Here is a 24,354-nt window from a genome sequence, read left to right on the forward strand (position 1 = left end):
TGTTTGTTTGCGTGTGTGTGTGTGCCCTTCTAACTAAAATCTTACTATACACAATATATAAATAGTTACGTATATTTGAAGAAGCTAATCAAAAAAAAAAAAAAAAAACAATATTCGAGAAAGTAAATTTTTATGGAGCAATTGTTATAGAGAGCAGAGGAAGAAATGCTATGGTACCTATATATATGTATATATGCATGTATGTATATAGTCATTTGTATATATGTATTTGTTTCATTGTTTTTTTTTTCTCTCTTTCTTTCATTTCTTTGCTGTTCTTAATATTTGTTTTTGCTTGAATATGACATTTTTGCATAGTTAATTCGATTCTTGCCATTTTGGTTGCAATTCGATTTGTTCACAAAAAACAAAAAATTCAAATTCGACTACTATATACTGGGAAGACTACAACAAACAATGCTTAGATCTTAGCTATAGTATTCATTGTTAGTTTCATTAATGTATACATTTCTATTAATATGCACAAAACAATGAAATTTACAATATTTTTGACTGTGAATAATTCATTAAGTTGTTATATATATTTAAATGTATATGTATATATATATATATAGATATATATATAAGTACTTTGCTTTAACTTTCATCTTACGATTGCGTATATAATCCAATCCTAATGATTATTTACAGCCTCTACTATTTGAGAGTTTTTGTTTGTTTCTTTGTTTGTTTGCTTGTTTATTGTTTGTTGTGTGTACATCGCTTCTTAATAGGTGCTTTCATAAGATTGACCCATATACAGTGAGTGATAAAAGTTAAGGTATCAATCCACATTCAAATAAACAATACCACGTAGATTTAACACACTTTCCACAGCTGTGCCTTAACTTTTTCAACTTACTGTATAATACATAAATACATAAATCAAATGGTTTTTCCATTATTGTTCAAATTGAGATTATTGCAAAGATCTTCAAGTATCAAGTGTTGAAAAGTGAAGATTGAATTAGACAGACAGATTGAGAGAGAGAGAGACAGAGAAAGGGTGTTGTGTTTGTTCTCTCTCTTGATTTTTCTCCACCAACAGTTATGACAATAGACAATAGAGATAGAGATAGATAGATAGAGAGAAAGAGAGAGAGAGAGAGAGATAGGTAAATAGGATAGTTAGTTAGAGCATGGATAGTGCTAATGCAAGACATTAACAGGATTTTCATTCTATTTTAAAATTGTCGGTCTATATGTATATTGTTGACTCTAGATTCTATTTTATTCAACTGGAGGAGGGGAGTTTTAGTTTTAGTTTTGGTTTTGGTTATTGTTATTGTTTTGTTCTTTGTTTGATTTCAATTAAAACGCCATAATACTTCTTTACTCAGTTCCAGCATAAAAACTACATTCTATTCTAGAAATATTCTAGAGCAATTTGTTAACATAATTCGAACATTTTGGTTACTGTTCTTGTTTATTTTCTTGTTTATGTTTCTGTTGTTGTTGTTATTGTGTTTAGCATACATCTTTGTCTTTTTCAATTGATTGATTATAGATGTTTTAATGCTTCCGTTTTTTTGATTGACAACAACAACTTTATGTACTACAACTTTTGCCTTATCATCATCGTTATTATCATCATCATGACTATCATGATTATCATTGTCGTTAATATAATTTGTTCTAGAAACTAAATAGTCTACTAATTGCTTGCCGTTGCTCGTGTCTTTTCTAGTTGTTGTCATAAAATTAACTGCTTTAGTTGCCAAAGTTGTTTTTGTTGGTTCAACTGCTGATGCTTCTGCTGCTGTTGGTATTATTGTGGCTAACGGTTTTGCTGAATGCAGTCATTCGACAAGACCAAACTCATCCTGTTCAATCGGTTTCTTGAGCCAACTGCCGAGATCCTCTCGCTTGAATGCCGAATATAATTCCAATTTGGCCGTCTGCAAATACATATATAGAAACATATTGAAACCAAATTCAATGAAATATAATCAAAAATTATGTCACATACCTGATAATCCTTAACATTTGCCTTTGTCTGACCATAGTCCGTGGTCAATTTACGATTGGGTATACCCGGCAAATTTGTGATTAGGAAATTATATTTCTCAAAGAATGCCTGCTTTGTGATACGCGACACTTGACCACCGATAGTGCGGCCCGTTAAGGAATTAACCACTTCCAATTCAGTATCGCCAATGGTCCAATTGATGCCAAAATTGGGGGCTTTCGCCTGATTGCGTGGCTCGGCCGATGTGACAAGAGCCAGACGTGGCTTATTCAAATGATAGGGCGGCGGCAGGCCTTGTATGGACTTCTCGATGCGTCCACAAACAGCACGATACATATGCTCTGGATGCAAGAGGCTGCCAAGCACAATGGAATGCAGGTACACTGGTTCAATTATGGAAGACAATAGGGAACCCTGTATACCAACAATGTTCCAGCGTGCGATTTTATCCGAACACGACATGGTAAGCAATCGTGAGCCCTAAAAACAAATACAGTTTGTTATTATATCGTATCGTATACTGGTTTAGAAAACTCACCTGAAGTACGCCATCCCATGTTTGTATGCCATCGCTGCTTTTAACCGGAATGGTTCCTTCACCCGATTCGATTTTCGTACGCAATTGTCCACGCGCTTTTCTGTTCGATTGGATGTTGTTGTGGTTTGTTGTTGTGTGTGAGGGTGTGTGTGTTTGTTTGTTTGTATGTGTGAGTGTTTGTTGTGGTTTTGCAATTCAGTTTGTCAGCATATAGTAGAGTGCATGTGAAGAAAATGAATTAGTTTGCTTTTGTTAAAAGGTTACTTCAAAAAACATTTGGCGACAAGACAAATTCAAATTCATATATATATATAGGTATTATACTATACTAGTATACATATGTATGTATATGTATCAGAAGTTTGTGTTTTGTGTGTATGTGTGTGTGTTTTTCTATGTGGTGTGTATGTGTGTGTGTGTGTGTATATCAAAAACCCATTTACTAAACCCGAACCCACAACGAACTTAGAGACAAACATTCAATATATGAATACTTTCTAGTCCACGCCCACTTTATATATTAAAATACGGTTTAACCATTTTCTTTTAGTTGAAAAATTCTTGTCTTTCCTGCATTTTCCCATTAATAAAACAAAACAAACATAAAGTGAAAGATCGACCAAGCGATAAAAACTCTATATGTGATGTTAATGCAATCATTTTTTGTTTTTCTTTTTTTTTTTGGTTAGCATAACAAGGCGAAAGGACAAAAGGACAATAGTGTGGGTGCTGTAAAGATGTAATATATAAGAAAAGTAACATACAAATTTTGTAAACAGAGAGGCGAGAAAAGATTCAACTGAGAAATTATCCTATATACCCCAAAATGTATGCTACATTTTTTGATAGTTCTCGACAATACCTGTATATATGTATGTGTGTATGTATGTACATATATAACCTGCCTAGATTTAGGCTTAAAATTGTAATCTAAATGGAACTATCAGATAATCAAGCATTTGATGGATATACATATATTTGTACATCTGTTTATATATATCCATATATATATAAGCTCTTGATCTTGGTCAATAGCCGAGAGCCGAGAGTCTATTAGATTAAATAAATAAAAGCAAAAAACGATTGCATTCATACCCCTGCCCCTCTTCCCATAATCTGGATCGGGTTATACTTCCTTATTGTGCTTAGTCCTAACAAATTCTAACGATTGGTCTTCCTTTTCAAATGTTGTAGTGGTTGAGGGGGATGGAAGTTCGGAATCTTTTTGTTTTTATAACGGTATAACGGTATTTCGGTATTTGTGTATTTTACATTATGCTCGTGCTCGAAACGGCGGCATACCATACGGCGGACTTAGATTTAAGTAAGTAGACAATATTATATGCAGCTAACACTCAAATCGAGCGCGGGCATTGCTAGGATTTAGAAGTATTTATAGCTGTGTGTGTGTGTGTGTGTGTGTGTGTCTCTGTGTCTGTGTCTGTGTGTATGTGGGTGTGTGAGTATGAATAAAATTTTCTTTGTGATTACTGTTATATATATATATTTTTTTTTTTAAATTGATTGTTTTGTTTTTTAATTTATTTTTTATTATTTTCTTTTTTTTTTTTTGTAGCAGTAGTAAGAGAGAGAGAGAGAGTGAGAAAGAGCGAGGGAAAGAAAGAGAACGAGAGAAAGAAAGAGAGAAAGAGAGAGAGCGTTTTGTACCAACCTATTCGGATGTTTATCAACACCAGTGTCGTTTTCGTGAGGACTAAATATCCGTGCATCCCCACAAGGTGCTGTATTAATATACAAATGGAAATGTACCCCGGATTTTAGTTTATATGGGTATAGCCCGTCAGTATTCCTCACGAAAATCGACTGATATGCTGTTGCTATAATTCAGGAAAAAAACAAATGAAAAATAAATGCAAATTCAATAATAGTGTATAATCAATTAATCAATTAACAATTCAATCAATCAATTAAATATATAGTAAATTATTTCTCATCAATCTTCTTCTTCTTCTTCAATTCATCTTTATACAAGTGCTGCCTCTTCGTGCTGCCCCCCAAAACCAAATGCAATAATTTCGGGTCTCGAAGAGTCGACGAGTATTACAAAAATTAATCAACAAAAAAAAAAAAAATTATAAAAAAAAATAAAATAAACTAAATGGGAAAAATATATACAAATGAAAAAAAAAAACAAAAAAAAAATGAAATTAATATAAATAGATAGAGACAGAGAGAGAAAGAGAGATAGAGGGAGAAAGTAAACAAGTTTTTTTTTTTTTTTTTGGATATGTACATAAGAGGTATGTATGTATTTGTACTACAAGAAAGAGAAAGCGGCATGTCATCTAAATAGAAGTGTATTTCTGTGTCTACTATTGTGTGTGTGTCTGGGTGTGTGTCTGGGTGTGTGTGTGTGTGTGTGGGTATGTATAGTTGTTAGTCATATAAATATCAGCAGCAAGCGAATGCATATTTCGAGTAACTCTAAATATTAATAAACTCTCCTGCCAATGCCAGATATGAAACCCAAAAAACATAAAATACCTGATTTGCATATTATTTACATACATGTTTATTTAGTGGATTTGTTCTTAAGTAAGCATTTCATCATATTGACATTGGTAAATGGAAAGAAAATGCAAAAACAATAAACATTTGTAAGCCATATCACTCACTTATGTATGTAAAACAGTAATGTTTATGCGAAAGCTTCAACAACTATTAGGCAAATGTAACAACTAAATGTAGAGGCAAATTATTTAAAACAACTTTATATATAACACTTTGGGTGTACAAAACAGATGTATGTATAACAGATGTTTCATTGTTAAATTTACAGCAAGTAAAGCAATATTTTTGACTGTTTGGTGTTAGATTCTTTGATTCAAAGCACAAAAAAAAGGCGACTTAAACAAGTAAAGTTTCTATAAAACATAATTGTATGGTTAAATGTGTTGTATGTAAGTATGTGTGTATGTATGTATGTATGTATGTGTGTATGTATAAGCTGCTTACGACGGATCTAGGCGGGGGAAATTTGCTCCCAAAAGTATGCAATAAGCTGACCAAAAATTCGATTTTTGAAACACATAAAGAAGAAATACTGCGAATAAAAAAAATTCTTTTAAGTTACAAGACATACGAAAAGCCTTAAACTTTTTGGCAAATATTGAAAACTTCCAGCCTATTGCATACTTAAAGGAGCTTATTTTCCCAATTTCCCAGTCCTTGATACGCCTTTGACATTTTATACCACTCCATGAGTATATTCAAATACAAACAAAAATAATTTTTTGAAATGTTTGAACGAGTTAGTAAAACAAAGTATTTGATGATATATATGTAATTATTACATACATACATATAATCTAAACACATAAAGTTGTACACAGCAATTCAGCAATTTCCGTATACCAATTGGGGTTATCACATTGCGTCAGTAAAATATTATCAAGTGATAAGTCATTAACAAGCAACAAAATACATATTAAATTTTTGTATGTATTCCCTGCACAAAGCAATCAAACCCGACTTTTAATTTATAAAGAAATATACTGAATTTTCAATTTCCTTCAGTGAAAATGTTTAACGATGAGAGAAAGGTATAGATCAAGATATTTATACAGACGAACAGCAGATTATGGTTAGTTCTGTGCGCCAATTGATGATGCTGATTAATTGAATGGAAAATGATTGCTTATATGGAGTGCAGCAAATTAAAACAAAAAATAAGTATCCCCATCGACTTAGTCATTAATTGGTGATGGTATACAATAAATTTGTGTGTACAAACAACGAGAAAGTATTTATTTTGCCTTCACTAGCTCAAGAATTTATGTAAGAGAGATTGTATGGCTGTGGAGCGGTTCTCGTAGTCGGACACACAATTTATTTGGCCAAGCTACTTTGAAAAAACCAAAAAAAACATAAAAATAAAGTTTGTAAAAGGAAATTATTATTTCTGTGACATCTTAGACGGCTGATGGCTAACTATTTCATAAATTCAAAATAAAAAAAGGTTCCAAATGAAAGGGACTTTAAGAATTTAAAAAGTCATCCTTAATTTTGAAGTAATTTTTCAGTTGACCCACACGAAAAAGGCTTAACAAAATGCGATTTAGATATGTTTTTCTTTGAAAATCAAATGCATTACACATTTGGCCTAGCCGTATATCTTTTGTAGGGGCAGTCTCCTCTACATAAATGTATATATATGTATGTGTATACATACCCCCACCCAGCAAGGTCTCCCCCGCTGTGTAACATTGTGCTTATACATCAAATTATAATTTACATTACATGAAAAGACCAATTAACTAACTACAATGAGTGAAAATTACAAGCATATTTACAGAAATTGATTAGCGACGACAAAGCAAAGTGAATAAATAGAAAAATAGTGCCATCAAATTTCAATTAACTACTAGATTTGAGTTAGAGTAAAAATAAATGACAAGAAAAATATATATATATATGTATAAATTATAAACACAATAATAATTCAACAGAGTAAGCAGAGAAAAGAGAAAGAAAACCATAAGAGGGAAAAAATTAAAATGGAATACAAAGTTATGTGGCTAATTTGGAGTTTTGCTTGCAGCAGCAGCAGCAGCGGCAGCAGAAGCAGCATCACCACCATTACCACCACCACCAAAACCACTCAAAATTGGAACTTGTAAAAGTATTTGTTTATATATAGGAGAGTGAGTAGTAGTAGTAGGCAGTATACATCAATTTCTACACATTGAGATGATATCGTTAGATATCGAGTAAGTTAAAATTAAAAATAATAAATACACAGAGAGTAAAAGCATTAATAGTGATTAGAAATGGCAAAATGTATTATTCATACCCTGATTACATTGCAGATCTAATTGGGCGTATAAGTACTTGAGTAGACAACGTCTGGACACGATTTCAGCATGCGAATCATTGAGCACAGCTCCATTCACACTCATATGCTCGCCACTGACACACTTTGTGCCAGTTGATACTGAAATAACCTATTCAAGGATTAAAAGGATTAATTAATAAACACAAAAACAAAAAGGGTGAACTAAACTAAACTATCGCTTACTTTGGCTTCACTAAAATTCATATTCTCTGTCATCACAATTCCAGCGAGAACCTTACGACGCGAATACGCCTCCTGTCCCTTAATTACCTCCATGAATTTCTCCAATACCAGGCGACCAATTGTGTCCGCATGGATTTGTGGCAATTCCATTGACGATGTCTTATCATCAATGGGCAGCGGCACATTCTTTTGGGGTGCCATCATTGGACTATACGAGATATTGCACAGCGAGGCAAGTGCGGCCTTGGCAGCGGCATTTTTGGCCAATTTTTTGGAGGGACCTACAGAATAGAAAATCAAATTAAATTAAATAAATATTCATTTAGCTAATTGAATATATAAATTCCATTAAACTCTTTACCAATGCCATCAAATTTCTTATCCTTAATGGTAACAGTCATCTTGAAACGACAATTATTCTGAGCTCCATCGATATTGACGCACTCAAACTTAACATCATTGAAGAGTTCATAAAGCAACATCACAGGACCCTTATCGGGCACTTTCTTTTGTCCATCGACCGCAATCGCGTTCTTACTGACATCTGTTACATGAATTGAATTGAGAGATTAGCAAATTTTTGCATATTTTTTCCAAATAAAAATTTAGAGACTAATGACTATAGCTCTTTCTACATGTGTTGTATATTTGTACATATATAGCAAGGGCAAGGACATATACATATATATAGCAGCAAAATCCAAACTAAAACACAATAAACATATACAGAGAGAGAGAGAGAGAGTCCATCAAACACAATGGCTCTCTTTTTCACAGTCACATTATTGTTAATCAATAATATATACAATACAAGAAAACATTACTCCAATCATTGGGGGAAAACTCCATGACTTTTAAATTGATTTAAACATATATAATTTACAACAAATTAAAGGCTTTTGTTTAGTTAATAAAAAGAAAAAGCTAATGTTTGACCTTTGATTTGATCAGTTCTTCTCAAAATTGTAAAAATTGTGTCCTAAAAAGGACTCAACACTTTTCAAAGCTTTTTGCCATAATACAATAAAGAGTTTTTAGGTTCTTCTCATTTTCATTTTTCTGAACTTCTTTTGTGTTAATCTAAATAATTTTTGCACTCACAAAAACCAAATTGAAAAAAAAAACACTATAAGAAAAAGAAAAGAAAATTAAGTGGGCAAGAGAAATTAGCAGATAATTGAAATGAATTAGAGAAATTATAAAAATTATAATAAAGGAAATGAAAAAAAAAAAATCAACATAAAAAAAACAAAAATACTTGCTCTGTTTCATGCAAAACGGGAATAATACAAGCGAGGTAAGTTTGCTTTTCTTTTCAGTCAACAGCAAACGTTCAATGTATTCGACGATTAGGTCTTTCGACATGTTTTCACTACCATTTTCAAGATGCTCATCGCTGGTGAAGTCCATATTACCGGATGGCTTCAATGGCGTAAGAACAGCTCCATCCTTAAATTGAATAAAACTACGCAGCGCCGTTGCAGCTGCCTCGATCCGAGCCACTTTTTTACTTCGTCCTTGGCCCATATATTTTTGCCCATCGACCTGGAAACAGAACAGCGAAAAACATTTCAAATCAATTTTCAAATCCAAATCCAACGATAAGACAGACAGAGACACCAACGCAAACAGTTAACAGCTTCACAAATAAACCGGTAGTTGCAAATTTTCTCTACAATATTTTCGAAAATAATATCGCCTTGTTTACATTAACTATTAATCTATCAATAGGATTCGTTTCTCTTTTCAACCAACAAGACAAAATGTTATGCTGGCAAGCCTTATAATCATTTGGAATGTGAAAAGAGTTTAGGTGACAATTTAATAACCCCTAAACTTATTTCTTTTAAAGACTTTTAGACTAAATTACCCATGTACATATATGAAGCTATGTCCCTATAGTTCTGTTTATCTGCCTAGAATAATACAAATTTTATACAAAGTCAAGAATAGTTTTCACATAGGTTTTCCATTTACTCCAGGCACATGTTATAGGATTATAGCAGGAGAGTTCAAAAAAGGATGGCTCAGGTCTTTGAAAACAAATCGTGTCCAATGACAATTGAATGAAAAGATTAATTTATTAGTGAAGCAAAATTTTGATATTTAACATATGTAGTAGTAGATAACTAATTTTGGTTTCGATACTACTATTGTAGTAGCCTAAAAGTTATTGTCCTTCTGATTATCCCTTTAAAAACTAACTAAACAATTGCTAATATATAACCAAAAATAATAATAAATAGCCCAGTTTGGTTTGAATAGCTTAGAGAACTAATCATTCTTCTTGAGATGCCAGTGTCATCGTCTTAATAGAAATTTTTTGATATGTATGTTTATTGATCTGATAATGTTTTTTGTCCATCACTTTGACTTATTAATACATTATTTTGTTGACAAGAACTTCTAGAAACCGATCTGGGACCTCAGACAAACAATGAAGATTCAGAACTAAACAAATGAGTAAGTGAGTCAACTAAACAATTGATTTAGTAAGTGAGTAAATGAACTTCTATCCAATTCATCAAAATGGGTCGATTCCTACAACACCTCTATGAAATGGAATGCAAACTAAAAAAATTATCTAACTCAGTAGAAAATATTCAAAATTTTAAGAGTATTCAAACTTTGTGGTATGTCAAATCAAAATATGTAATATGTAGTCTTGAAGCACCGTTTTTTATTGTGGCCAATCATAAATGGAAAACCCCAATCCAAAATATACTGCACTATGTTGGTTAGTTTATGGAAATATTTTCGGGGTTGGCCATGTAAATGTTACTACAGGTATTTATATGTGACATTTTAGCGACGATAAATTCCAAAACACAATAGGTGGATGGGGGGATTGTGATGAGGGACGAGTGGAGATGGAGGTGGTTGAGGGGGTTAACAGGAGAAAAAGGGGTCGTTGTTGTCGAATATGCATACATACATACATGCATGCATGTAAATTATGCAGGATATATTTCACCTTTATAACTTCCGATATGGCCCGCAACAAAAACTGATTTGCATACAAGTATAAAAAGAATTTAGATCGGAGGGATGGAGGAAGGAGGGGTTAACCCACACAAAACAACACTGGGGCATATTGTCACGTGAATGTGCTGCAATTTTACTACCACCTTCACTTCACTTGACCAAAAAAGGCAACTTTGTTGCATATATTCAAATGAAAATCTCAATATTCTATTCTTTTTCTTACCCCAAACAAAATAAACTAAGAAGGAGGATGAACACCAATCATGGAATATATCGTAAATAGTTTTAACGACTTTCTGTCTTTTCGCCATTTTCATTTTCATTTCCATTTCTATTTCCATTCTATTTCTATTTCTATTATGGCCATTAGAGCTCGTCTTTACGTCTGTCTATCATGCATTTACTTTTATAGCCTTTTATTGTCTCGGCAAAAACAAAAATTCAACTCAAACTTTCTCTAACACGCTTCTTCTGATGTGACAAATAACAAAAAGAAGAAAAGTGAAGTAATACTATATACAGCATATATGTAAATACTAGATATGTATATACATATTATGTATGTATGTATGTCAAATTGTGGTAAAAATAATTTGGAATACAATTTCCCTCTCTCATATGAACATTTCTATATTGCCGTCATGCAATTGTCATGCTCGATTACCCAAAGAACTCGCTGTACATGAGATACAAATCATATTTTGCTTAATCACATCCGATGGTGGAGAGGGGAGGAGGTGAATGGGTTCGGATTCGGGTTCGGGTTCGGAGGGGTAGGGAAAGATAGGCAGCCAAAGGGTACGAAATCCTGAATTGAATTATAGAATATTTTGTTTCAACTTAATCATATTTAGCCAATTTTTTGGGCATATAGCCAAAAAATTTCATTTTTTCCAAGCAATTTAATTGCATTGAAGCATCGCCACCAGCAGCAGCTGCTGCTGTCCCCCACCCACCCACCATTAGCATCACAATCCGGAATTGGCGTTCATGTGGTCAACTGTCCAAGCATCGTCACACTCTGAAACTTACCACAACGGAGATTGTAAAGAGAGGCGCATGCACCGGACCCGTCTGAGATTCCATTTTATACGTCAATCCATGACGTAACTCATTCAGCATGGCCACCGTATTCTTTGGCTGTGGTATACGTTCCTTGATGGCTTTCTTCTTCGGCGATACTGCAGAAGAGGCGAATACAAATGGAAAATGCTCAAATGCCTCAACATTGTCTATAAGTTTAGTTTGGGATCCGGAAATTAAACCAGAATTCATTAAAAACCAATAAGGACTTTGAAAGGTGTTAGGAAAGGGGAAATAAGAGAAGGATGCAACAAAAAAGAAGATTAAAATAAAAGCAAAGCAATGTTTAAAATCGTTTGACAAATAATGTAAGAAAAGGGTAAAGGAATAAATTGCGAACTAAAAAAAACTTAGCAACAATTTTCTTTGATAGAAATAAATATTCAAAAAAATTATCAATTTAGGAATGAAAGTGGAAAATAAAGAGAGAAGAACAAAAATAATAAAGGAGAAGCGCAATGAAGAAAACGAAAAGTAAACAAATAAATGGATTAAAGAAAAACAATAAAAGGAAAAGTCATAGAATCTCCAGAGAAAGAAATAGAAAAAAAGGGGAAAAAAGTAAAGAAGGCCAGGTAATATACAGGGATCAAAAAATGAATAAGAAATTAAAGAAAAAAAAGGGAAAAAGTGAAGAAAAAAATCAGAAAGGATTACTATAAAAGAGCAAGGATAGCAAAAAGAAAGAAAATAACTAAGCGAGGATCAAGGTAATCATTGAGAAAAGCAATAAGCTTACAAAAGAATAAAAGGAGAAAGCAAAACAAAAGCAAATGGACAGCTAAAAGGGAAAACATTTATATGAAAAGAGTGGAAAAGGTCTGAAAATGACATAAACGCATAAAATCAACACGGAAACACGAACAAAAACAAAAAGATGGGGTAGAAAGAAAGTTTTCCTTTTTACTTACCGGCATACTGTGGCATTTCATAGCGCCGCTTTTTGCCCGCTTCACGGTTATAGCCATTCATGATGCGCTCGATTATGGGTGTAGCTGCCACCGACTAGGGGAACGGAATCAAATGAAAACAAAAAATGAAATAAATAAATATATATATAAAAAAAAAAACCAAACCAAAAACCAAAACACAAAAATAAATACAAAACAAAAACCAAAAAAGGAAAAAGAAGTGGAAAAGGTTTGCCATATATTTTAATGTATATACACATATATGTATATTGTATATATATATATATAAATATATATATTTTATATATTAAGTATATCTATTTGATGTTTATATGTGCGTTTATTCAGTTTTAATATGCACTCTAGATTTACGTTACATACAACAATCAACATAGAGACACAGACACACACACACACACACACACGCACAATCACAACACCCAACACGCACACACAGATATATAAACATACATATACATATATTAGATTTATACACACAACAACCACAACAACAACAAATATGCATGTGTTTTTGTCTGTGTGTGTGTGTGTGTGTTTGTATTATGGAAATTTTGTTAGCTAAACTGGTAAATCGATTAGAATTTAACACACTCACATACACACACACATTTATGATTATGATTAACCCAAAAACAAAGTATTATTACATACAAACAACATCGATGTTAATATATATATTTATATACTATATATGTATATGCATTTGTATGTATTTATGTATAGACATAGTTATTATAATTAGACATAAAAGGGCGTTATTTTTTTTTAGTATTTGTTTAATTGATTCAACACACAACAAAATATTCTTCTATAATGATTGAAATTGGTTTTTCTTTTTAACAACTCTTAAAAATTAGTTTACGCAGCATTTTATCTTGTTGTTACTCATTTTCAAATGCAACAAAATATCAAAAATTCCAAATTTCTTTTAGATTCTTTTTTAATCGGATTATCTTCAAAAATTAAAGCTTATCGTTTTAGATTTATTAAGGGGGAAATAAATAAAAAGACGTGGTACAAAAATCATTTTAGATTTAAGCTAATTCCAATTGAAGTTCCTAGAGTTAATTTAAAGTAATAACGATCACCCAGAAGCACGGAGGGATCCAGGTAGGAAATGCGGGTGTTCTGAATAATTTCTGAATTTTTTCATCTTCAAAGTTATTTCCATAAATCCTAATACTAATAAAAAAGCATGTAATAATTGGATACCTGTTAAATTTTATAATAACAAATGTTAGTATAGGAATTAGGTAACAATTCTAAAAACAATTTCAATTCGAGACATGGTCATATACTGACCAAAAAACTTTAAATTCGTCTAGTAATTTATGTTTGAAAGCCTTTTTATAGGCATCAAAAGGATACATAAAACATATATAGGGTTTGATAAATTAAGTGGCAATGAAACTGATTTGATTTGAAAGCTAATCATAAGCTAATTGTCGTTTCTATTATTTGTTCCAACACTGTATAAAAATCTTTAATATCAGTTTTCAGTCTTCAGTTGGGCGTTTCACAATTTGATTTGTTGAACATTTTACTCCAAACATTTCTCCAAAATTTAAAAGTCATTTAATCACTCATAGAGAAATGGTAAACGAAATTGCGAAAAAACACATTTTTATGTTTTAGCCACACACCCTGATAAAAACCCAGCAGTCATTTCCTTATTTCCGATTCTTATTCAAATTGTGGATTTAGAAATAAAAATGTATTTGCTAGGTGATGGGAAACGCAGCAGACATTAAAATTATTTGATTTCCCCTTTAAATGTGGTCCTTGTGTTAGGAGGAGCTGCATTTTCTCCCACTTGGATGCAGATTTGAAATGTTATTACCTTTCTTGCACTCCTTCAGGAAAGGCGTCAATAATCTGACAAACCATTTGCTTACACAGCTCCGAATCGTCTCTTTACCGAATTAGATAGACAGAGAGAGAGAGAAATTCCTTTGGCAGCTCAAACTATTGAATTACTCCACAGTATTGAATAATTTAAAGCAATTTGAGGCCGCATTACCTTAATTGAATGTATTTACTGGAGAAATCTAAAGAGCGAGGACTGTGCTCTCTGCCCAATCTATTGAAATATTTTGAGCGATTCTGCCTTGGATTAGAGACGAATTACAAACTTGTCTTACACTTTTAGCAACTAAATTTAAAATAATTTAATAGTTAACAACTCTAAAGAAAAGCAAGAAAAGAAACTAATATCAAATAAATAATACCAAAATTTCAAAAGTCGAATTGAAAGGATTATATTTTCGTTTTCTGCTTTTAGACTGCTTTTTTTTTCATGGACTCAAATAGAAACACTAACAAATAAAAAGACACCAAAGAAGACTCTCCAAAAAATTGCTCCAGACGAAAACTAAACCCTTTTTTTTTGTTTCTTAAGAAAAGAGATTGAGTTTCCTTTTAAACTTGATGAAATGCACAACCATCAGACGAGATAAAATTTGTTTGTTCCGTTCAGGATGCAGGATAAAATGAAAAGAGGCGGCGATAAAGACGCCAGGAGACGACACATTACTCACATTGCAGGGCCACAATGGCAACATCATAAATCGACGCTTTAAATGTAAACGTGATTTTTTCTTGGCCAACTGGCTGGAAGAGGAGATGGCATGTAATTGCCTCTGATTCTGATGCTGATGTTGATGCTGTTGTCGTTCATAGAAAATCGATGTCGAGGATGTTGTCGAAATGGATGATCTTCGAGCTAAACGTTGCATCAGGCGATTATGATGACAATGAGAATGTTGCTGTTCCTCATGATGATGCTGATGCTGATGATGATTATGATTATGATGTTGATGAAATGATTTATAGTTATAGCAAAGACGTCCTGATTTATAATATTCTGGATACATATTTGATTATTATTCCGATTCCACGAGTTGTCCGAATAAGTGCAGATATTTAACTGACAATAAACACACGAGTTGTCACACGACATAAAACCGAAACAGAAATGCAGCTAAGGAATACAACGTTTTTTCAGATACAAATGCATAAAAGATATATAAGTATAAATATATATATATACATAAATATATACATATATTTGATCATTTGTGCGACTCGTCTCGTCTTGTGTCTTGTGTCGCGTCTCTTTCTAGTTGGTTTTGCATGATGTTTAGATTTATGCATATAGCAAATGCATTTTTTGAAGTACAAAATGCTGCAAAATGCTATGCTAAGATGGTTTTGGTGTTGATAAAAACTTTTGCAAAGTGCCTGGCAAATGAATTTTCGAAAATTAATTAAGTCCAAACGGGCCACAACAACCAGTACCAGAACCAGAACCAGTCCCAGTGCCAACCCATATACATAGATCCCATCCTATCCCATCCCATCCCAGCCCATCCCATCCCCACATATACTTCTTCAGCTTCTGTTTCATTCCCTCAACTTTTAGAGGAAAGGGAATGGATGGATGGCAAGAGAAGGCGACATTAGCAGCTGCAGCGAAACCTCAGAAATGCATGACTTGCATTTGCATATTACAATTTACAGTAATCACTTTAGTATGAGTGTGCGTAGATCTGGATATATTATATACATATATGTGTGTACATTAGGGTGGATCACTCAAAAAAACAAAAGACAAAAGACCATCTTAATGGTTAAAGCTATATATATATTAAAGAGTTTTATCAACATTTTCCACTGTGAAGCAACTCGAATGCCTTACAATGAAAGCCTTGTTCAATTAGCAATTGAAGCAATTCAGGGCACAGAGAAAAAGTAGGCTTTCATATGTTCAATATATAGGTTTATGGGCCTCTGAAAGTCGCCCTATAAAGACCATTTCACGAGGTAAACCAAATGACAACAAGTTTTAAACTTGACTCCCTCTTTCTCTAGCAAATAGATGAATTTAAATATATAGATATGATGAGGCTATGATGATGAGGCTAAGTAGCGCTAAAAATTCTTAAAAAGTTATCAGAAAAATGTCAATCTAATTTAATTGCCAAGAAAACTATAAATAATTTCTCAATTATTACAAATTTATTCATTTTCTTTGTTTCATATACACAATATATGAGTATAAAGGGTGCGTAGAAATTTTGAGCCATCAGTTTTTGTGTGAAACAGTTTCAGTTTGAATATTAAGAAAGGATTTCATTAGAGGCGTGTCATAATTGTTAAATCGATGGACTTTTTGTGCTAGTTTTGCTAATAAAACATTAGTCGAAACCACAATTTATTACGCGTACCACCAACCAACCAACCAAAAATGGGCAAAACAATGATTGAGGACAATGAATGTTAATTTCTTTGCAAAAACAAAAAGGCAAAACTTGATGACAGATCCTTTTTTTCTTGTATTTTTTGTTTTGTTATCGTGACACAGCACTGAATTCAGATAATTGATTATTAAAAAGGAAGAACTAGTCCAGCTGTTGGCTCCCATTTTGATTTCTATCTCTAATGTGACTAGTTAAATCATTTTATATATACATTTTTTGATAGTAAACAGGAAATGGACTAATATATTAAACTTGGTGCCATAAAATGTCAGTAACCATGTGCACTTAATATGGTGCCAACGAAGGGTAACAATATCTCATACTTTTCTTTAACTTTCGATCGTTGGGTGTGTGTATTGTGTGTGCATTTTGGCAACACCCTTTTTCGGTTTTGCGCAAAAACCCTACACACAATCAAAAAATGGCAAGACAACCCGCCAGTGCAACCCATTGCATTGGCCTCGAGGGTCCGGACACCACACTTCCCCTTGTTTAAAAACAAAAAAAAAAAAAAAAAGACAAAAGACATAAGAAATTTGTTGATTTTGACATTATGCAGCGCGGCGTCACTCTATCTATGTGTGTGTGTGTGTGTGTGTGTGTGTGAAAGTGTGCAACGACAACCTCCTCATCCCTATGTGGGCATGCATGTGGCAGCCATTGCACCTGTGCACCGAGTGTCATTTGCTTGCCCCACCAGCCCAGACCAGGCCAGGCCAGGCCAGAACAGAACAGGGCCCAGAGTCCCATACCTATACCCACGGCCCATTCCCCCTACCCTCCCACACATCCCCCCAGCCCATTCAATTGCAGCCCTGCACCGAACGACAAACCGACCGACCGACCGACCGTCCGTCCGTTTATAACAAACTAACACACAACAATGGTAAAAAGAGTGAGGTAGGAAGGAGAATGAAGGAGATGAGGTGCTTTGGGTAGAAGGCAGAGAGCTTTATACTAAATTAGACAACAAATACGGCAACGGCAGCAGAAGCAGCGACTTCTCCTTGTCATTTTGTTATATATGTATGTACATACATTGGGGGTTTCATTTAAGTTGAAATGGAATGGCATGGAGAATGTTTGGTTGAATGGTTGATAGGCAGGAGGATGAGGACGAAGACGAAGACGAAGAGGTTGGGTAAGTGGATGGTAACGGATGGGCGATGGGCTGATATATGGTGGGCTAGGGGTAACAGGCGTTGGTTGGGTTAGAAACACACACACACACACACACAAAAAAGGCAATTCAATTCCGGTGCAATTCAATCGAGAGTAAAAGGAGTCATCGACGAAAAAGAAAGTAAGTATAACCCAAATTGGAAAACATTTCGAATGTCGATCGATAACACACACTGTGCAACACAATTTCTGTAGTCGACCCGATTTTGTACACCAATTTTAAGCTAATAACTCGAAAATAGAAACAAAAAACTGTATTAAAATTCCATTTAATTGCTTTAATTTTTGAAGATTTTTTCCATCATTTTTCAATATTTTGTAATTAATGGAACGGTCTTCTTAGTAAAAAGAATCGATAACTTGAGAATTGTGAGCCCAGTGTAAGAAGATTACAATTGTTGTAAGAAGATTACAGAATTGTTGATATTTGTTGTGTTGTGTTGTCTCTTCTTCTTCTTCTTTATTTCTTTTTAAATGTAAATGTAAAAAAAAAATGTGTAATTTATGTGTGTATTTTTTTTTTTTTGTTTAGTGTTTCTTACCTTATTTCTGGGTTGTTTTAACATTTCTTTTCTGGTTTCTTTTTTGGCTTTTTGTTTAGCGATAAATGAGTTGAGGTGTGCCATAAAGCTAAAGCAGAAAGCAAATTGTTAAGAAAAATTTCAAATGCAAAGAATAAACGAAGAGGAAACAGAAAAAACCCTAACAAAAAATAAAGTTCTAGGACATGTTTTCACATTTTTTACATTTTTTTTTTTCAAGTAAATATAATCTGAATATTTAAAAACTTTCCGATATCCTTGAAAACAAATTGTAAAAAAAATACATTGAATAACGGTTCCAGCCGGCACTTCACCTAAGTAAAAATCACCTTCAATAAGCTGTAATAATCGATTTTGTTCAGCACCAAGAAAAAAAAACGTATATCGATAACCCAATTTTTGTTAGCGTTATATATCGTTTGATTTTTAAGTAATATGTATCTAATTTTAGTTTCGTTCCAAATGCAAATCGAAAATATTTACTAATATCTAGTTATCAAAAAAAAATTAAAACATATTGTATTTAATTTTTTGCGTTAAGTGCGTTTTGGTTATAATGAATTTTGCTCAATATAGGACAATAATTATCTATCAATAAATTGCAAAAGAATATTCAAAGTTAATATTTTTGGAAAAAAAAAAACTACACTAAATCAGAATGAGAATTATTAAGGGAAATCTTTTTAACAAGTCAATAAATCTCTTGTATCGCCGGATTCGGGACTGTAAAATGGGGGAAAACTTTGTCCCTTGAAGTATGCAATAGGCATAAAAAGTATTGTCTAGGGAGAAATTTATAATTTGTCGTATGGTCTGTAACTTTAAAACTGCCCTTGAAGATTATTTGCTTTCTTATAGATAGGACATTTCAAAAAACAAAGTTTTTCAACTGTTTATTGCATACTTTAGGGATCGCGAATTGCTGCCAAGGACAGTTTCAGTTCCGCCATATCTAATTCAATATATCTAAATAACTTTAAGGGTAACAAGTTAACGATCCCATTTGATTCGTATTGAAGAACGTTTAGTTCATTTTTCCTTCATACTTAGATCCTCAAAATCATTTCTTTTGATTCGTGTTGAGTGTAAAACAATAGACATGCAAAATTTATTTGTTTTCCTCGAAGACAAGAGACTATTTTGTCCTTAATCACTTACATATTGTATATATTTATCAATTAGGGTTGAACAAGCATTTCGTGAATCATCATATTCGTGTTGTATTTAAGTATTTTGTTATTTAAATAAATATTAGAACAATGTTCAATGTGTTATGCGAAAGTGAAATGGCGGCATTCCTTCATATTGTGTTTCTCTCTCTCTCTCTCTCTCTCTCTCTCTCTCTCTCTCTCTCTCTCTCTCTCTCTCTCTCTCTCTCTCTATATATATCTCTTTCTCTCTATCTGTCGCTTTTCCTTTCTCATTTCTTTTCTTTTTCTTGTACATTTTGTGCCGCTTAGCATGCAATCTGTTTTTAAAGTGAGGGAAAACTATTTTAAAACTTTTGCATAAAAAACCGCAAAACAAAAGGAATGATAGAAGACACACACAAACACAAAAGTGGAAAGGGGTGCCACAAGAGGCAGGGGGGAAAAATAAATGAAGAGAAAATGCCATGGCATTGAAGAGGAGCAGCAGCGGCAGCAGCAGCAGCAGCACCAGCGGCAAATGATATGCAACTAACTAATTTAAATACACACACAATGCATGCGGCACACTCACACACACACACACACACTCTCTCTAACCGACAGTGACAACATTCCTTAATGGTGCTCGGTTTGTACCCTTTAATTGAGAGCTCTTTGTTGTCACGCATTTGTGAATGTCGATGAGGTAATTGAATTCGATGCTGTGCACTCTCACAGGGTGTTGTTTATTAGATCTGATTTTGTACCCCTGCGTCCCCCGCATCTTTTTCACTATCACTAATTTAATTAAACTTTCATTTTAACAATTTTTTTTTTTTTTGAATACAACGACAACAACAAATGGGGAATGTGGACGAAACTGCACTTTATAATCTAATTGTCTTCAATTTGTTGTGTAAAAGTCTTCATAAAAAGCTTTGTTAATTAGTTTCAAAATCAATAAATAAATCATATTTTTACAGGTTTTTCCATCTGCATGTTTTGTGAATGAATATTGAATGATTTCGTGTGAATGTACTCACATATGTATATAAAAAGTTACACTATGTCCCCTGTGTTTCGTGGCATAGAACTAACGAGCTGACAAAAAGTAATTACTTTAGTTTGTACTTAAATATTTCTTTTTTAATTGCGATCTAATAACTCTTCTCCATTTTCATCTTTTTCCATTCCGACCTCATATCTATTCATGTAACCAAATTGATTTATTAATTTAAAAACAAAAACAAAAAAGTCGTCTGGACTTTCAGTGAGCTAAATATTAATCTAATATGTTTTATACAAATTAATAATTTTTGTGTTTAGACAATTAAAAAATAATGCCTAAAAGTATGCAAAAAATGCATAAAACTTTCCGATGATTCATTTGATGGGGCGTTAAATCTACCTCAACTGGAAATAATCAGAACCAACATATTTCAAAAGTTATAGACGTTTTACTGCAATAACCAAAACCTTGAACTTAATTTTTTATATTCTTATTCAAAACTTATTTTTTTCAGCACTTTAAACTATAAATCTCAAATTTCAAACGCTCAAATGCCTGTTACGAAATTTTTTCCATCTATAAAAATTTCAAACTTAAAAAACTTAGTGACAAAAACAAAATTTTTGTGCGAGCATAATTCGATTTCCGTTTTCAAAGTTTATGCCAAAGCTTGCATTGAAAAATGCATAGTCAAAATATTCGTCCTTGTTTTTCTTATTGAAATTCGTACTTCTAGACTAAATTTCTAAACTAAAATAATTACTTAAGATATGGACTCGTTATATATTATAAATGTTTTCGGGTTTCTATGGATCAGAATCAAATCCTTGAATGTTTTCAAATTATTCGTGTAGCAGAATAAGAATGTGTCAAACGAAATTTGAAGTTTTTTTTCGATCTTAAGCTACAAGCTACCAACTTTTTCCTTTTCGTCATTTTCATCTTCATCAGCTTCCAGCTTCCAGCTTCGCCTTATTAAGAGAAATCAATTGTGGAAAGGATATTACTAATGGAGAATGTATTGAATAGAAAACAGCAACAGCCAAATGACAAAAATGTATTCTCTTCACTGGAAATCTATTTCAGGGAATTCCCTGTAGTTCTTACAAAACATAATACAACTACTCTACTCACAATCGGAGGGAAAGGAGGAAAATTCACAACTAGAAAAACGCATTAACCAAGTCGGACTGAAACTCCTCAGTCTTGTTTTATATTCTCAAAGTTATTATTAAGATTTCTTAAACCGACAGCAACACTTATGAAGCGGTTGATAATTTTGATGTTACATACATATATATAAATAGAGTATTATATAAACAGATATACATAAGGACATACACATGCGTTTTAAAGACATAGAGACAAAGAAAGCAGCTTTTCAATTCAATTTCATGCATACAATTTGGACAATAAACAAATGCGAATTCTAGATTTTTATATACAAATATATATATATATATATATTTATACATATGTACAATACATATATATAAAAAGATAAGGGTAGAAAAAATTTACTTACATGCTGCACTGAACTGTTATTATTGTCGCTGTTCAACATGACTTTTTTTCTCTCTCTTTTTTCTTTTTTTTTTTTCTTATGACGAATGATTACTTTTCTTTATTTTTTTTGTTTTCTTTTTTTTTTTTTTTTTTTGAACCTCTCTGCCACTCTCTCTGAAAACTAATTGCAATTAAGTTTAAAATATAATCAATAGACAAACTAACTAACTATAGTAGCTAAATAACTAAAACTACGCTACCAAATCCAATAAAAAAAAATGGCTTATAGTATTTTCTATATAAATAAAAAGAAACTTGAAACACCCAACGAATGGGGATAAATAATTTCTTCAAATGCTGAAGGATTCCTTCTCTCGATATCTTTTGATGAACTGGAACCATTTCAAAATAAATACTATCTCTCATCACAGAAACCTTAAGACAAAATAATATAGCAATATATATACTAGATATGGTTATATACACAAGTATTGCGTATTATGTACACATTCTGTCGTTTATTTATTTAAAACAACGATTTTCTTCTTGTTTTTTAGTTTATTGCGCTTAGAGGACTTGAATTCTCTTATGAAATATATCGTATTATATACATATATATATATATATATGTATATACATGTATGTATGTATGTATATGTACGTATGTATGCATGGATTGTATGTGAAAGGAAGCGGAAGTAGAGCAAAAAGAGGTGAAAAAAGAAAAAACCAAAAGTCGAACGGAAACACAAGAACCAACGGTTTCTTAGAAACAAACATGGCGAATTTTTAACAAAATGGAGTCAATAAATTGTCCCACTTGGAAATACACTGCAGAACAAGTGGGAATAGGGAAATTTTGTATTTTTAACGGCAACTATTGACCAACTTTGTACTTTCTAGAGATAACAAAGGAACTATTGGGATTTTATACACGGTCATATCATTACTTTTTGGGACTTTATTATATTACTTTAACTAATATAGGACATTGTCTCATTTGAAATTGTTTTGTTTTCAGATCAGTCAATTCGTTTCGAGGGATCAATCGTAGTGTCGGTCCCCCTTTATTTTTCTATTTACAGTTTCTATTGACAATTTCCGTTTAATTCAGAATGAAGTAAGTCGTCTCGCCGACTTAGGCATACCATACACCAGTAAAGCAAATATGTATTGTATGAATATATGCATTTCTTTCATTTTTTGTGTCTTTTTTTGTCTATGTGCCGATGACATTTTTCGTTGTTGTTGTTTTGTGTTTTTGTGTTTTGTTACTGCTGCCTTTTTTCCTCTTTTTGCTTTTTTTTGGTTTTTTTCGGTTTTTTTTTTCTGCTTGCTTTAGATATTGATTTTTGGCACGCTCTTTAGAATGCCTCTCGTTTTGATTTCATTATTCAACTAATAGAATTTTGATGCAAGTATTTCAAGTTTGTTTCATACTAGTCTCAAATGCGAATTATTATTACATCTTTCTTTCCTTCTTATTTTTTTTTTTTTGTTAGATTTAAGCGGCGCATCGAAAATCGTCTTTAAACAAAAACACACACTTGCACACACACACCACACCACTCACACACTTGGTCACACACATACACACACACACACACGCACATACTTACTCTGGCACTCACAATTTGCAATTTGTCTTTTTTTGAGAGAGAGACAGAACAATTTAACCAAAAAAAAGGGCAGAAACGAAAACAAAAAGCACAATTCACTCAACGTTCATTCAGCAAAACAATTAGTTTAATCCCGTTTGAATTTTTCTTCTTTTTTTTCTCACTACGTTTTCGACGAATTCTTAACACGCGCGGCGCACCACCTTTCGGCTAGAAAACAAAAACAACACTGAAAGAAACGGGCGCAATTTTTGATGCGCAACCCAGCATACACCGAGAGAAATTGGTGTTAACCTGACACTAACTACACGATGAATAAATTGAGAGCAAATAAAGCCTATAAAAAATGCAAAGAAAATATACTGAGTAAACCATTTGCGATGGACACTGTCATTGTTTACAGCAAATTATTTCAAAATATAATTTGCTTATTAATATATGTAATGCTAAATAGTTACGAAGATTTCGTTTACAATTAGCTTATTGTTTGGTTAATTTGTCATAAAAATCAAAAATTAAATGTATGCTATTTTATTTATATTTTAATGCCTTTATCTATTTG

General features: G+C 32.7%; 1 protein-coding gene and 1 long non-coding RNA gene across 8 annotated transcripts; one reads left to right on the plus strand and one right to left on the minus strand.

Moving 5' to 3' along the window:
- Window positions 1-1,305: 1,305 nt before the first annotated feature.
- LOC6648275 (double-stranded RNA-specific editase Adar) lies at window positions 1,306-24,020 on the minus strand. Of its 7 annotated transcripts, none has more exons than XM_023179423.2 (11): window positions 23,793-24,020; window positions 12,525-12,618; window positions 11,563-11,711; window positions 8,808-9,090; window positions 7,907-8,089; window positions 7,546-7,826; window positions 7,321-7,471; window positions 4,180-4,345; window positions 2,508-2,607; window positions 1,970-2,449; window positions 1,306-1,898 (listed from the first exon to the last, which is right to left on the minus strand). In XM_023179423.2, exons 2-11 carry the CDS (start codon window positions 12,583-12,585, stop codon window positions 1,800-1,802), a joined length of 1,953 nt encoding a protein of 650 aa, XP_023035191.2. In that variant the 5' UTR covers window positions 12,586-12,618; window positions 23,793-24,020; the 3' UTR covers window positions 1,306-1,799. The 7 variants fall into 7 exon arrangements, with proteins under 7 accessions (XP_023035191.2, XP_002071135.4, XP_023035190.2 ...); XM_002071099.4 differs by lacking the exon at window positions 23,793-24,020 and adding an exon at window positions 22,193-22,264; XM_023179422.2 differs by lacking the exon at window positions 23,793-24,020 and adding an exon at window positions 18,529-18,616.
- On the plus strand, window positions 7,107-7,905 carry LOC124460438. Its single transcript, XR_006954335.1, has 2 exons — window positions 7,107-7,237; window positions 7,337-7,905. It is a non-coding gene; the product is annotated as an uncharacterized LOC124460438 (long non-coding RNA).
- Window positions 24,021-24,354: the final 334 nt, after the last annotated feature.

Source organism: Drosophila willistoni (genome assembly GCF_018902025.1).
Source record: "Drosophila willistoni isolate 14030-0811.24 chromosome XL unlocalized genomic scaffold, UCI_dwil_1.1 Seg141, whole genome shotgun sequence".
Taxonomy (NCBI): domain Eukaryota; kingdom Metazoa; phylum Arthropoda; class Insecta; order Diptera; family Drosophilidae; genus Drosophila; species Drosophila willistoni.

What these genes read in the sequence shown, in the direction of transcription:
- LOC6648275 (XM_023179420.2), bottom strand. Translation starts at nt 15,280, where the DNA reads ATGCAACGTTTAGCTCGAAGATCATCCATTTCGACAACATCCTCGACA. An exon ending in TAAGAAATTTGATGGCATTG is followed by an intron (nt 7,827 to 7,906) that starts GTAAAGAGTTTA and finishes TCTATTCTGTAG; the next exon opens with GTCCCTCCAAAAAATTGGCC. An exon ending in CATGGGATGGCGTACTTCAG is followed by an intron (nt 2,450 to 2,507) that starts GTGAGTTTTCTA and finishes ATTTGTTTTTAG; the next exon opens with GGCTCACGATTGCTTACCAT.